Genomic DNA, 12672 nt, shown 5'->3' on the forward strand with positions numbered 1-12672 from the left:
CCGAGAAGTCCGACAAAGAATGACAGCAGAAATAGAAGCATACTGGAACCAAGTGGCAGACGATCTTGAAGTGGCGGCATCCAAAAACGAGTACCGCACTCTCTACCGCACCCTCAGATGTCTGAGTGGAAAGACTAAATTGACTAGTGACAACATCAAGAATGCTGATGGGACCTTCGTGCGATCACCATCCGAACGCCTGCAACGGTGGAGTGAATTCTTCAAAGCTCTGTATAATCACGACCCACCTCAGGGACCGCCAACAACAGCACTCTCGATCGACCCCCCTGAGGTCTCCATGGTCGATGTTGAGCCTACAGTAGAAGAAGTGAAAGCAGCCATACAATCCCTGAAGAATGGCAAGGCACCAGGAGTGGACCAAGTCACCACAGAAGCGATCAAAGCCGGGGGAGATGTACTGCTTCACCGACTACACTCACTCCTCAAAACCATCTGGTGCACTGAACAAATTCCGTTAACATGGAGGAAAGGCATTATCGTACCGATCCACAAGAAAGGTGATAACCGGGACTGCAAGAACTACCGTGGCATCAGCCTCCTTTCCATCATTGGAAAGGTCTTTATGAAGATTATCCAGTCAAGACTGCAAAAACATCGCAAGCAAACCAGTCGAGAAGAACAGGCAGGATTTAGACCCGGGCGAGGATGCTGTGATCAAATCTTTGCCATTCATCAGCTGATGGAGGAGAGGATCCGGTGTGGACAGCGAACCGTCATTGTTTTCATTGACTTTAAGTCTGCTTTCGACTGTGTCCACCGGCCTGCCTTATGGAAACTACTAGAGGTTGAACATGTACCTCGAAAAGTCATCACACTCCTCCAAACTGCATACAACGGTTTAACCAGCCAGGTGCGCATCCAGAACGATTTATCTGAGGAATTTACCATCCAAACTGGAGTCCGCCAAGGGGATGTAGCCTCCCCGTTGCTTTTCAACGTCGTGGTCGACGCCATTATGAGGCAAGCATTCAGAAACAGACAGGGCATACAATATGACAAGGATCACTATGTGACTGACCTGATGTTTGCTGATGATAGTGCTATCCTTGCCGGTAACGACGCTGAAGCCACAGAAATCCTCTACGACATTGCCCGCATTGCCCGGCCATACGGTTTGAAGATCAATGCTGGTAAGACAAAGGCCCTGACAACAGATGGGTCGCAAGCCACCATCTATCTCGAAGGCGTCCAGATCGAGCAAGTGCAGGACTTTAAATACCTTGGGTCGCTGGTCCAGGAGAAGAAAGTTGCATCCACCATGGAAATTCACAGCAGAATTGGACAGGCGGCCACTGCGTTCGCCTCGCTCAAATGGTGTCTGTGGAAGAGGACCAACGTTTCCACAAAGACTAAAATCCGACTCTTCCGGACTTTGATCCTGCCCATTCTTCTTTACGGATCGGAAACATGGATTTGTCTCAAGTTAGATTTGAACAAACTTGAGGTATTCCAAATGCGATGCCTGCGGCAGATCTTGGGCATCTCTCTTCGCGACCGCATCACTAATGATACCATCCGCGCCAGATGCCAACAGCAACCAACCATTGCCGACCAAATCCAGAAGCGAAGGCTCAGATGGTTTGGCCACGTATGTAGAATGGGCACGAACAGAATACCATCCACACTCCTTTGGAGACAACGACCCACCCAATGGAGCATCCAACGGACCGCGCCTAGGAAAACGTGGGCCAAGCAAGTGGAAGATGACTTGAAGAGCCGACGTCTCGACCTTAACCAGGCCAGGACTGAAGCCATGGATCGTAAGGTATGGAAGAACATCACAGAGCAAGTCCGAAACCCTGCGGCACCTACAGCAGCATACTGGTTGCGTGGCCAACCGCCTCCCCCAGCTGCCAGCTAAGGACCAAAGAAGAAGAAGAAGAGTTCTATTATGTCAAGGACCTGGGTATATTCTTACCATGTGTATGCCATACCCAAAAATTTCATTACTTCATACAGCATGTCCCCCCCCACTTTTCCTTACTATTGAATACATCACGAATTGTTAAACTAACAGAGTAAGCTTATCTGCAAAAAGATTTAAACCTCCCAAACACTTCCTAGTTCATTTCTCGAATATATATGGTCTCAACAATGTCCATTTCCATTTGCAGTCTGCCAAACCCAGTGTCATTTTTCTGACAGAATCTCAACTATCAGTTGATCCAACTACTGCTCATCTCAGTTGCCCGAAATATTCGCTCTATGATTCCTTTCGCCTCAAAGGTGGTACTTCTGCATATGTCCATTCTGATGTTCCCTGTCAGAGACTTGGTAATTTGGAATATCCTCTTTTCGATGGATATTCCAAATTACCTTCTCTGGCTTAAAATCTCTCTACCTCATTGTGTCAAATTCATCTATTGTCTCTACCGTTCTCCCAAATCCACTAATCACTTGGAGCTCTCTGACTTATTCTCTTTGCAGCTTGACTTTCTCCAGTCCAACAGTGAGGTAATTTTTCTTAGTTATTTTAATGTTCACAACTCCAGCTGGTTTCCACTTTCTAGTCACACCGACCCAGTTGGTCGAGATGCTGAGGATTTTGCAATTTCTAATGACCTTGCACAAATCGTTTGTTTACCTACAAGAATATTGGACAATCCCAACCATACGGCAAACATTCTTAATCTTTTTCTCACAAACAACCCTTCTAAGTACACAGTCGAAGTGAGTGGTCCTTTAGGTACCTCAGATCACAACTTGGTGATTGTCCCTTCTCCAATGGAGCCTTTATTTCATGGCTATTCCCAACCTCGTGTTGATTGGCATTACAAAAATGCAAAATAGGATGACCTGCTTGATTTATTTTCTTCTTTTCCTTCGTCGGATTACTGGATTACTGTTTCAAAACTTCTGATGTCAACGTTTGCTCAGATCACGTCAGTGAAATTATTCTTGTAGGAATTGGAATTCTTTATTCCAAACTCCACTTTAAAATCTCGTCCTTTATCTAAACCGTGTTTTCCAATAAATGTGCTAAAGCTGTTCAAGAGAATAACGTTGCATATCGTAATTGGCTTGTTTCTAATTCTTCAGTTTCATTTTCTGCCTACATCAAAGTTCGCAACAATTGTAAAGCAATTACTAATCAGTCAAAACCAGATTTTGAACAACCCTAAGAGTAGAAAACTGTTATTGCCTAATAGCAGAGCATTCTGGTCTCTTGACAAAGCTATTAGCCCCAACGTTTGCCCATCTCTGCTCACACCTCTGTCCAAACCAGATTGTTCTGTTGGCACTTCAGCCAAGGATAAAGCGGACCTGCTATCATCCCATTTTTCTTCCAACTCATGTATTAATGATCTTGGTAAAACTCCTCCAACCATTCCCAACACGTTCCATTCAATGCCTCCTGTGGTCTTCCGTCAAAAGGATGTCAGAAAGATTTTGACGAATCTCGATGCCAAGAAAGCTCCAGGTCCTGATGGTATTTCTCCACTTGTTCTCAAAACCTATGCTCCTGAACTTACTCCTGTTCTTTGCCGCCTTTTTCACTTTATTATTCCAAAGGTGTTTTTCCTTCTGCTTGGAAATTTACTCATATACAGTCAATTTCTAAAAAGGGTGACAAGTCTCTCACATCCAATTATCATCCCATTGCAATTACTTCTACTCTTTCTAAGGTAATGGAGAAATCAATTAACCACCAACTCTTAAACTACCCAGAAACTTTCCGTCTGATCAATGATCGCCAGTATGGATTCCGCCAGTATCGATCCACTGGTGATATTCTGGCTTATGTCACCCATCTATGAAGAAATTCAATGGAAAAGCTTGTTGAAACACAAGCAGCTGCTCTTGACATCTCAAAGGTTTTCAATAGTGTTTGGCATAAAGGTCTTCTAAACAAGCTTCCATCTTATGGTTTGCCAACTGTGTTTTGTATTTTGTTATCCAGTTTCTCTCTGATCGCTCACTGAGGGTGATGGTAGATGGCTCTGTCTTCTAACTTCTCCACTAATGCTGGTGTCCCTCAAGGTTCAGTTCTTTCCCCACTGTTTTCCTCTTGTATCTTAATGACCTTCCATTGACCGGAAATCCTATCCATAGTTTTTCTGATGATAGTACATTGAATTCCACTTACCATTTTGAGAAACCTTGCCCTACTCAATCAGCTTCAACTTCTCGAATATCCATTACCAATTCCTTAAATGCAGATCTCCAGGTAATTCTCCCATGGGGCAAGGACAACTTAGTTGATTTCAATCCTTCTAAAACTCAGTCTTGTCTTATATCTCGGAAAAAAGGATTCTTCTGCATCTATGCTTATCTTTGGTCAACCTCCGATTTCTAGAAAAAATTATTTCTCTTTTGGGATATATCATTAGAGATTAGAAGTCAGGGTAGGTATATATACCCTGACTTCTAATCTCTCTTGGCACAAGCATTACAACAAATATTCCTTCCTCTGCCTCTAAATAACTTGGTTTTCTCTTTCGCTCTCGGCGTTACTTTTCTTCCAAACAGCTGTTCTCTCTGTACAAATCGCAAATCCGCCCCACCATGGAATATTGTTCCCACATTTGGGGCGGTGCCCCCAAAACCTCTCTCAGGCTTCTAGATTCCATTCAGAAGAGGGCAGTTAGGTTAATTAATGACTCCTCTCTAACAGAGTCTCTCCACTCTCTGTCTCATAGACGTTCTGGTTCTGCTGCATGACTCTTCTACAGATATTTCCGTCGGCACTGTTCTTCTGAATTGGCTGCTATAATTCGTGCTCACTCTTTCAAAACTGTCCGAACCCGTGCTGCCACCAGCTAACATCCATTTACTGTTCAACTTCAAACTCATAGAACCAACTTTTCATCTTCCTCCTTTATTCATTCAACTGCTGTTTTCTGGAATAACTTTCCTTCACACGTATTTCCTAAAAAAATTAGATTCTACAGAAGTTTGAGTCTACTATCTTCTTTCGTCATCTCAACCTCCAACCTAAGCACGGTTCTAAGTACTATAGGTTTTAATACCTCTTGTTTTTGGGGTTTTCATAAAAAAAAAAAAAAATCATTTAGCCTTTAATCTACTGTACAAAGCAAGAAATGTCTGCTCTCTGCAAATGGAAACTGTCAGATTGCTGAATGATTTAAAGGCATTTGTGAATTGTATTATTAAAAACTGATTTTTTTTTATGTGATATGATAACTATGAAAATGAAGGCACTCCCCATCTCTTCCATCATGCAGTATATTGATGTGTTTTTAGGTTATGATGGACAACATGGCAAGATACAATCTTCATTACATTTTGATTTACAGCTAGATAGTCAACTGGGCCAAACCTAATGCTAATCCTCTAGGAGGCATCCAGAGCAGCTACTATATAACCTTGCTGCCTCTTTGCTGCAGACAAAGACTGGAGAGAGTCCGAGCAGCATTTTTGAAGGGGAAGGGAGGGAGGGAGAGCTTCAAGGCCACATTATGTTAAGCAGCTCTCTCCACCTTTTCTTATTACTGAATTCATCACGAATAATCAAACTAAGAGAACATACTTATCTGGAAAAAAGAACTAAACCTCCCAAACACAATCTCATTCATTTCAGTTCCATTATCAATGATGTCCATTTCTACTTAGTCTGCCAATCCCCTTACTTTTGCTGACAGAATGCCTCAGTTGATTCAATCACTGTTTGTCTCAGTTGTCCTAATTATTTGTTATACAATTCCTTTCACACTTTAAAGGTAGTACTTGTGCTTACATCCGTTCCAATATTCCTTATCAGAGACCTAATAATTTGGAATCTCCTCTTTTCAATCTTCTGCAACTTATACATGAGTACATTAATGACATTAATACATGAGTTGGAAGGAAAAAAAAAAAATGTACGACCTTTGAGGCTAAAGGAATCATATAGCGAATAATTTGGGCAACTGAGATGAGCAGTAATTGAATCAACCGATAACTGAGATTCTGTCAGAAAAAGTACATGGGGTTTGGCAGACTGCAAGCGGAAATGGACATCGTTGAGATTAGAATTGAGACCATGTATATTTGTGAAATGAATCAGGAAGTGTTTGGCAGGTTTAGATCGTTTTGCAGATAAGCTTACTCTATTAGTCTGACAATTCATGGTGTATTCAATAGTGAGAAAAAGTGGGTGGGATTTGTTGTATGTAGTAATGAAATTTTTGGATATGGCACATACATGGTAAGAATATACCCAGATCCGTGGCATAACGTGACCTCGACAATGCTCCCCACATACACACTACTCGGACTCCCTTCAGTCACTATCTGGCAGAGTAGAGGTAGTAAGTTTTTCACTAGCTGATCTGGAAGCCTCCTAGAGAGTTACCAATAGGTTCAGTCTGGTGTACTGACTAGCGGCTGGCCTGCAAACAACGTTTTAGAGCTATACCCTCAAAATGTAAGGAATATTGGATCTCGCCTGATATTCATCATAACTTCAAAAGTCATCGATGATACTGCATGATGGAAGAGATGGGGAAGGGTCGACTGTAACTTAGCTCTGGACACTAAACATGGGTTCCACCACTTGAAGCCTCCAATAATCAAAGTGGTGGTATTGCACCGGGTGATGAGTCATCTACCACCTAGTACTGCCTGGTAACACGGAGGGACGGCATTTCTCCATGTGGTGTGTGCGCCACACCTCAACCCCTGCTTACATTGGTTCACACCTGGGTGGTCACCCATCATGTGCTTGTGCATGGAGGTTATACCCACGATTACCAACACAGTCCAACCATCGTGAAGGTGCAGGTAGAGAATTTGGCTGTCACAGATCGTCCGGACTTCGCCGAAATTGGGTCCAATTGACTTGAGTGTCACCCGAATATCAGTTCCATCAGCGTTTTAGACTCACAGGTAGCAAGTACTGCTTCTCTGGAATATCTGAGAGAATGTCTGTGATAACCTCAAGGACCAACTGTTGCCTTTTTTACACTTTCTTTTTCCTTGTTGGAAATTTGCTGATATCCAGCCAGTTCATAAAAATGTTACAAATCCATCCCATCCAATCAATTATCATCTCATTGTGCTTACTCCTATACTTTCTAAAGGTATCCAGTTACTGGATACCCAGTTACTGGGTATCCAGTTTTCTCTGTGATCACTTGCTGTGACCGATTGCAAATAGCTCTCTACTTTCTAAGTTCTTTACTAATGCTGGTGTTTCCCAAGGTTCGGTTCTTTCTTCCAATCATTCTCATATATTAATGACCTTCCATTAACTGGAAATCCTATCCAGATTTTTTGCTGATGATATCATGTTGCATTTCACCTTTCAGTTTGAGAAACCTTGTCCTGCATAAAGATCTTCAACTTCTCAAATAACTACTACTAATTCCTTAAATACTCATCTCTGGGTAATTTTCCAGTGGGGAAAAGATAATGTAGTTAATTTCATTATTCTAAAACTCAGTTCTGCCTCATATCTTGCAAAAAGGTTTTTCTGTTTCTGTGCTTATCTTTGATTACACTGATTTCTAGACACGATCACATATCTCTATTAGGATTAATCTGACTTCTAGTCTCTCTCTTGTAATAAGCACACCACAAATACTGCTTGCTCTGCATTTAAAAAACTGGGTTTTCTCTTTTACTCTCGGCATTACTTTCTTCTAAACAACTTTTCACTCTGTACAAATCCCAAATCCACCCTACCATGGAGTACTGTTCCCACATCTGGAGTGGTGCCCCCATAACCTCTGCAACTTCTAGACTTATTCAAAAGACGACAGTTAGGATTAATCAATGAGGTCTCATAGAAATTCTATTTCTGCTGCATGCCTTTTCTATAGATACTTGCATGTGAATGCAAGGTTACAAAAATCCATATCTGTTTTTCTGAACTGGTTTCTATAATTCGAACTCTCTCTTCCAAATCATTCCAAACACATGCTGCAACCAGCCAGCATTCTTTTACTGTCCAACTTAAAAACACATAACCAAATTTTCTTCCTTATTTATCCTTTCAATTTCTATATTCTAGAAGAACTGCCCTTCATGCATATTTCCTGAAAATTACAATCTACAGAAATTCAAATCTAATGTCAATAAATTCTTCTTTCATCTTCTCAACCTTCAACCAACAGTACAACTATAGGTTCTAATACCTTTCCTGTTTCAAAAAAAAAAAAAAAAAACACCCCTTTATTGGTTTATTGAAGGCTTTCATAAGTATATTTTTATCTTGTCCTTTTAAAGTTAGATTTATAAAGTTCAAACATTGGTTTTTGTCATCTTCAAGTGATCAAGTTGGAGTATGATAATCCATGCCATGTAGTGCCTCCGTAGAATGCCACACCTGTAGCAGAATAGGTATAGCATTTTTAGACAGAATGTCGGGGGATATACTCAATGTTACCAATAGTTTCACCAGTGAAATTATTGGTGATACTGGGTATATCCCCGACATTCAACTATTGGTATATCTTGCTTGTACCACTCACCAGTGAATGGCACAAGCTGAGAATGACTTGTAGACATAAAGCACTCTTTGGCAAAGCAGGTTTCATATAATGTAAGCAGATAAACATCTGAAGAGCAAGAGCACAACTTCAGAAAACTCATTAAATTACAACAGATCTAAAATTTAGAAGGATCCTACTAGACAGCTTTCTTCAAAATTATCTGAATGAGTTAAAGACATTTAACACCGATTTTCCTGAATTCAATTTTGCTAGACAGGATTGGAGATGAAAGCTTAAGACAATGTGATATGTAATCCAATCTATAATCAGTAATGAAGTGGTTCTTCCCATAAGTTGCGCTAAGGTAAATTCGTGTTTCTAGTTTTAAACTCCTCATTTCCAACAGGTGGGTGACTCTCCAAGAAAAAAATGAGTTGGGCAAGTATCATGCATGTATCATGCATGTATTATGCAAGTATCATGCTAGTATCATGCACATGGCTATACCTTGCATTATAAAGCCTTTTAAATTTTAATTTCACTTTGATAATAAAATTATACAACAGACTCATTTTGACACAATGATAGTTATATAAAATATATATATATATATCTTTAGCAATACTAACCCTGTCAGACCCTCTACAGTGTCATCAATTGGCAAAACATGGATTCTTTTACCATACTTAACATCTGGACAGGGCTGAATACTGAAAATAAATTTAAATAAAAGTATCAATTTTTAAATGAAGAAAAAAATTTGTATGATACTGCATCCAAAAAAAAGAAAACTATAACTATTTTTTCCTGCTGGTTAAAACAAGTGTTTTCATATACCATTTTAAAATTAAATATTTTAGATATCAAATCTTATAATAGATGTCACTTTTTTATCTCGCAAGAACACCAATGCCATATAACAACTGACAAGCATTAAGGTTATAACAAGAGAGAGAGAGAGAGAGAGAGAGAGAGAGAGAGAGAGAGAGAGAGAGAGAGAGAGAGAGAGAGAGAGAGAGAGAGAGAGAGAGAGAGAGAGAGAGAGAGAGAGAGAGAGAGAGAGATTACGCAAAGGCTTAAGTAGCAATAGCAATTATAATTACATCAACATCCAAATGTCACAATTACTAATCCTCAGTTGGATGCTGCAGGTATCAACATCAGACATTTTAAATCCATTGACAGCAGGATGAAGGCCTCTCCAACTTTCCAGTTCCTTCTGTTTTGTACAACTGCCATCCAATTACACAGATATAAGCAGTGCAGAATTAGAATTTGTGGAGTACAGTATGTATAGAAAGGATAGACAGGGTACGAAGGGAGGAGGGGTTATGCTGTTAGTTAAGAAACTAATAAAATCTAAGGAAGTGCACCCAGTTGACATGGGTGGACAGTGCAATGATGAGTCTGTTTAGTGTGACAAACACTAGGAAAGGAAAAATAAGAATAGGAGTGAGTTATAAGGCCTAATAACTCTGAGTACGACAAACAGTTATGCAGAGAAATTAGAGTGGGCTAGTAAATCAGAATGCCTGGTAATGGAGGATTTTAACTTCTAGATATACACTGGAACTTGTGGGCTGGTCACTCACACACTAGCAAGGCTTTTGTGGATTTATTGGAGGACTGTTTTCTAGAGCAACATGTTCAGGTGGCAATCAGAGGGAATAATACTCTTGATCTGATTATCAGCAGTGATTATTTGTGCATTAAGAATTTGCAGACAAAGGAATCACTAGGTGACAGTGATCACAAAGTACTGATGTGGGATTTAATTAAAGAAGTAACCCCATCAAGGGTCCTTGAAGTTGCCGCAGACATTCTCTTAGATAGGCCAGACAAGTTGTACTTGCTACCTGGTAGTCTAAAATGCTGATGGAACTGGTATTCGGGTGATACGCAAGTCAAGTGGACCCAATCTCGGCGAAGAAAGGACGGTCTGTGACAGCAAAAACCTCTGCTTGTACCTTCAACAATGCTGGGACTGTTAGTAATCCTGGATATAACCCCACACCTTGACCCCAAGCAGGGGTTGAGGTATGTACGCCACACCTCGGTAAACGATACTAGTTGGTAAATGATTCTAATTAACCGGTGCAATACTACCACTTTTCTTATTGGAGACTTGAAGTGTTGGAATACGTTTAGTCTCCAGAGCTAAGTTCTGGTCAACCTTTACCCATATCTTCCATCATGCAGTATGACTGATGCCTTTTTAAGTTTATGATGGACATCATGGCGAGATCCAAACTTCCTTACATTTCTAAGTACAGGTCTAAAACATTGTTCCACTGTTTCAGATGCAGGCCAGCCATTAGTTAGTACGCCGGACCGAACCAATTGGTAACTCTCTGGGAGGCTTCAGGATCAGCTAGTGTATAGTCTTGCTACATCTATTCTACTCTGCTAGATAGTGACTGGAGGGAGTCCTAGTAGAGTATGTGGGGGGGGGGGAAATTTGTCGAGGATCTGGGTATATTCTTAACATGTATGCCGTATCCAAAAATTTCATTACTTTATACAGCATGCCACCCCACTTTTCTTACTATTGAATAGACAATGAAAAGTAAAACTAACAGAGCAAGCTTATCTGTGAAAATATCTAAACCTTCCAACCATTTCCTAATTAATTTCACAAAAATATATGTGGTCTCAGTTCTAATCTCAACGATGTCCACTTTCACTTGCAGTCTGCCAAACCCCATGTACTTTTTCTGACAGAATATCAGTTACCGGCTGATTCAACCACTGCTCATCTCAGTTGCCCATATTATTCGCTGTATGATTCCTTTAGCCTCAAATGTCGTAGTTTTGCATATGTCTGTTCCAAGTCTCTGAGTACTGTCAGAGACTTGGTAATTTGAAATCTTTTCTTTTCAACCTTCTCTGGCTTAAAAGCTCTCTACCTCATTCTGTCAAATTCATCTGTTGTCTCTACCATTCTCCTAACAATTATACCTTGGACACAGCATGGGTTTGTTAAGGGGAAGTCTTGTCTGACCAATTTTATTGGATACTATGATGTGGTCATAAAGCAACTGGATGCAGGGACTTTGATATCACATATTTGGATCTTAGAAAGGCTTTTGATACTGTTGCACATAGAAGACTGCTGCACAAATTGGAGCAATGTGGCATTGGAGGAAAATTGCTGCTAGGGATAGTTGAGTGAGAGAAGACAGACAGTGTTAATCAATGAACACTGCTCTTTGTGGACTAATGTTATTAGTGGAGTCCATCAGGGTTCAGTGTTGGGTCCATTGTTTTCTGTATTTATAAATGATATTGATGATGGTATATCAGGCTTAATGTCCAAGTTTGCAGACGATACAAAGGTTGGCAGAGTTGTTAATGACACTAATGATAGTATGCTGCTGCTGGAACAACTTATAGAAAAGTTGAGCAGATGGGCTGAGAGGTGGCAAACGAAGTTTAACGTTGACAAATGTAAAGTACTACATATGGGAAGCAGTAATCCTAGAGTAACGCATCAACTCTGTGGTACCACACTGACAGTGGTGGAGAATGACAAGGACCTGGGGATAATTGTGCAGGCAGATATGAAGTTTTCTAGCAGGGTAAAGAAGGTGATTATCCCATTGTATAAAGTGAAGGTCAGGCCACACAGTGAGTACTGTATGCAAGTCTGGAAGCCTCATTTTAAGAAGGATGTGGATGCCCTTCTATGTACTCTTTCCAACTGAGTTGGAAAGAGTACATAGAAGGGATTCTTCCTCTTTCTCAGAATAATCACCCGAGAGGGCATAAATTTAAATTGAGGAAAAACAGTTATAGGACAGATGTACGAAAGTTTGCCTTTAACCAGTGGGTGGTTCATTGGTGGAGCAGACTTCTGGTGGAGCAGAATAACTTTTGTTTTGGAAGTTGATAGCCTAAATAAATTTAAGGCAGAGCTGGACAGGTATTTGGAACAAATGGAGGGGTAAAATCGGAGCTTTTTTTTGCAGATGCTGCATAAGCTTGCTTTCATGCATCGTGTGCCTCTACTAATGCTAACGCCACTAATCACTTTGAGTTTTTTGACTTCCTCTCTTTGCAACTTGACTTTCTCCACTCCAATTTTCCTAACAGTGAGGTAATTTTCTTTGGTAATTTTAATGTTCACAACTCCAGCTGGCATCCGTTGTCTAGTCACACAGACCCAGCTGTTCGAGATGCTGAGGCTTTTGCAATTACTAATGACCTTGCACAGATTGTTCATTTACCTGCCAGAAAACAGGACAATCCTAACCATACAGCCAACACACTTGATCTT

The 12672-nt window shown here is 40.6% G+C and overlaps 1 protein-coding gene across 1 annotated transcript in view; it reads right to left on the reverse strand.

Annotated features, from left to right (window-relative positions):
- Positions 1-12672, reverse strand: part of TER94 (Transitional endoplasmic reticulum ATPase TER94) — a 351159-nt gene that overhangs the window by 262043 nt on the left and 76444 nt on the right. The window contains exon 4 of the mRNA XM_090386402.1: positions 9026-9106. Within this exon, the coding sequence (XP_090242528.1) occupies positions 9026-9106 (81 nt within the window). The remainder of the gene's footprint in view (positions 1-9025; positions 9107-12672) is intronic.

This window comes from Mastigoproctus giganteus, chromosome 12 (genome assembly GCF_048544385.1).
Source record: "Mastigoproctus giganteus isolate SK-2022 chromosome 12, ASM4854438v1, whole genome shotgun sequence".
In the NCBI taxonomy this organism is placed as follows: Eukaryota; Metazoa; Arthropoda; class Arachnida; order Uropygi; family Thelyphonidae; genus Mastigoproctus; species Mastigoproctus giganteus.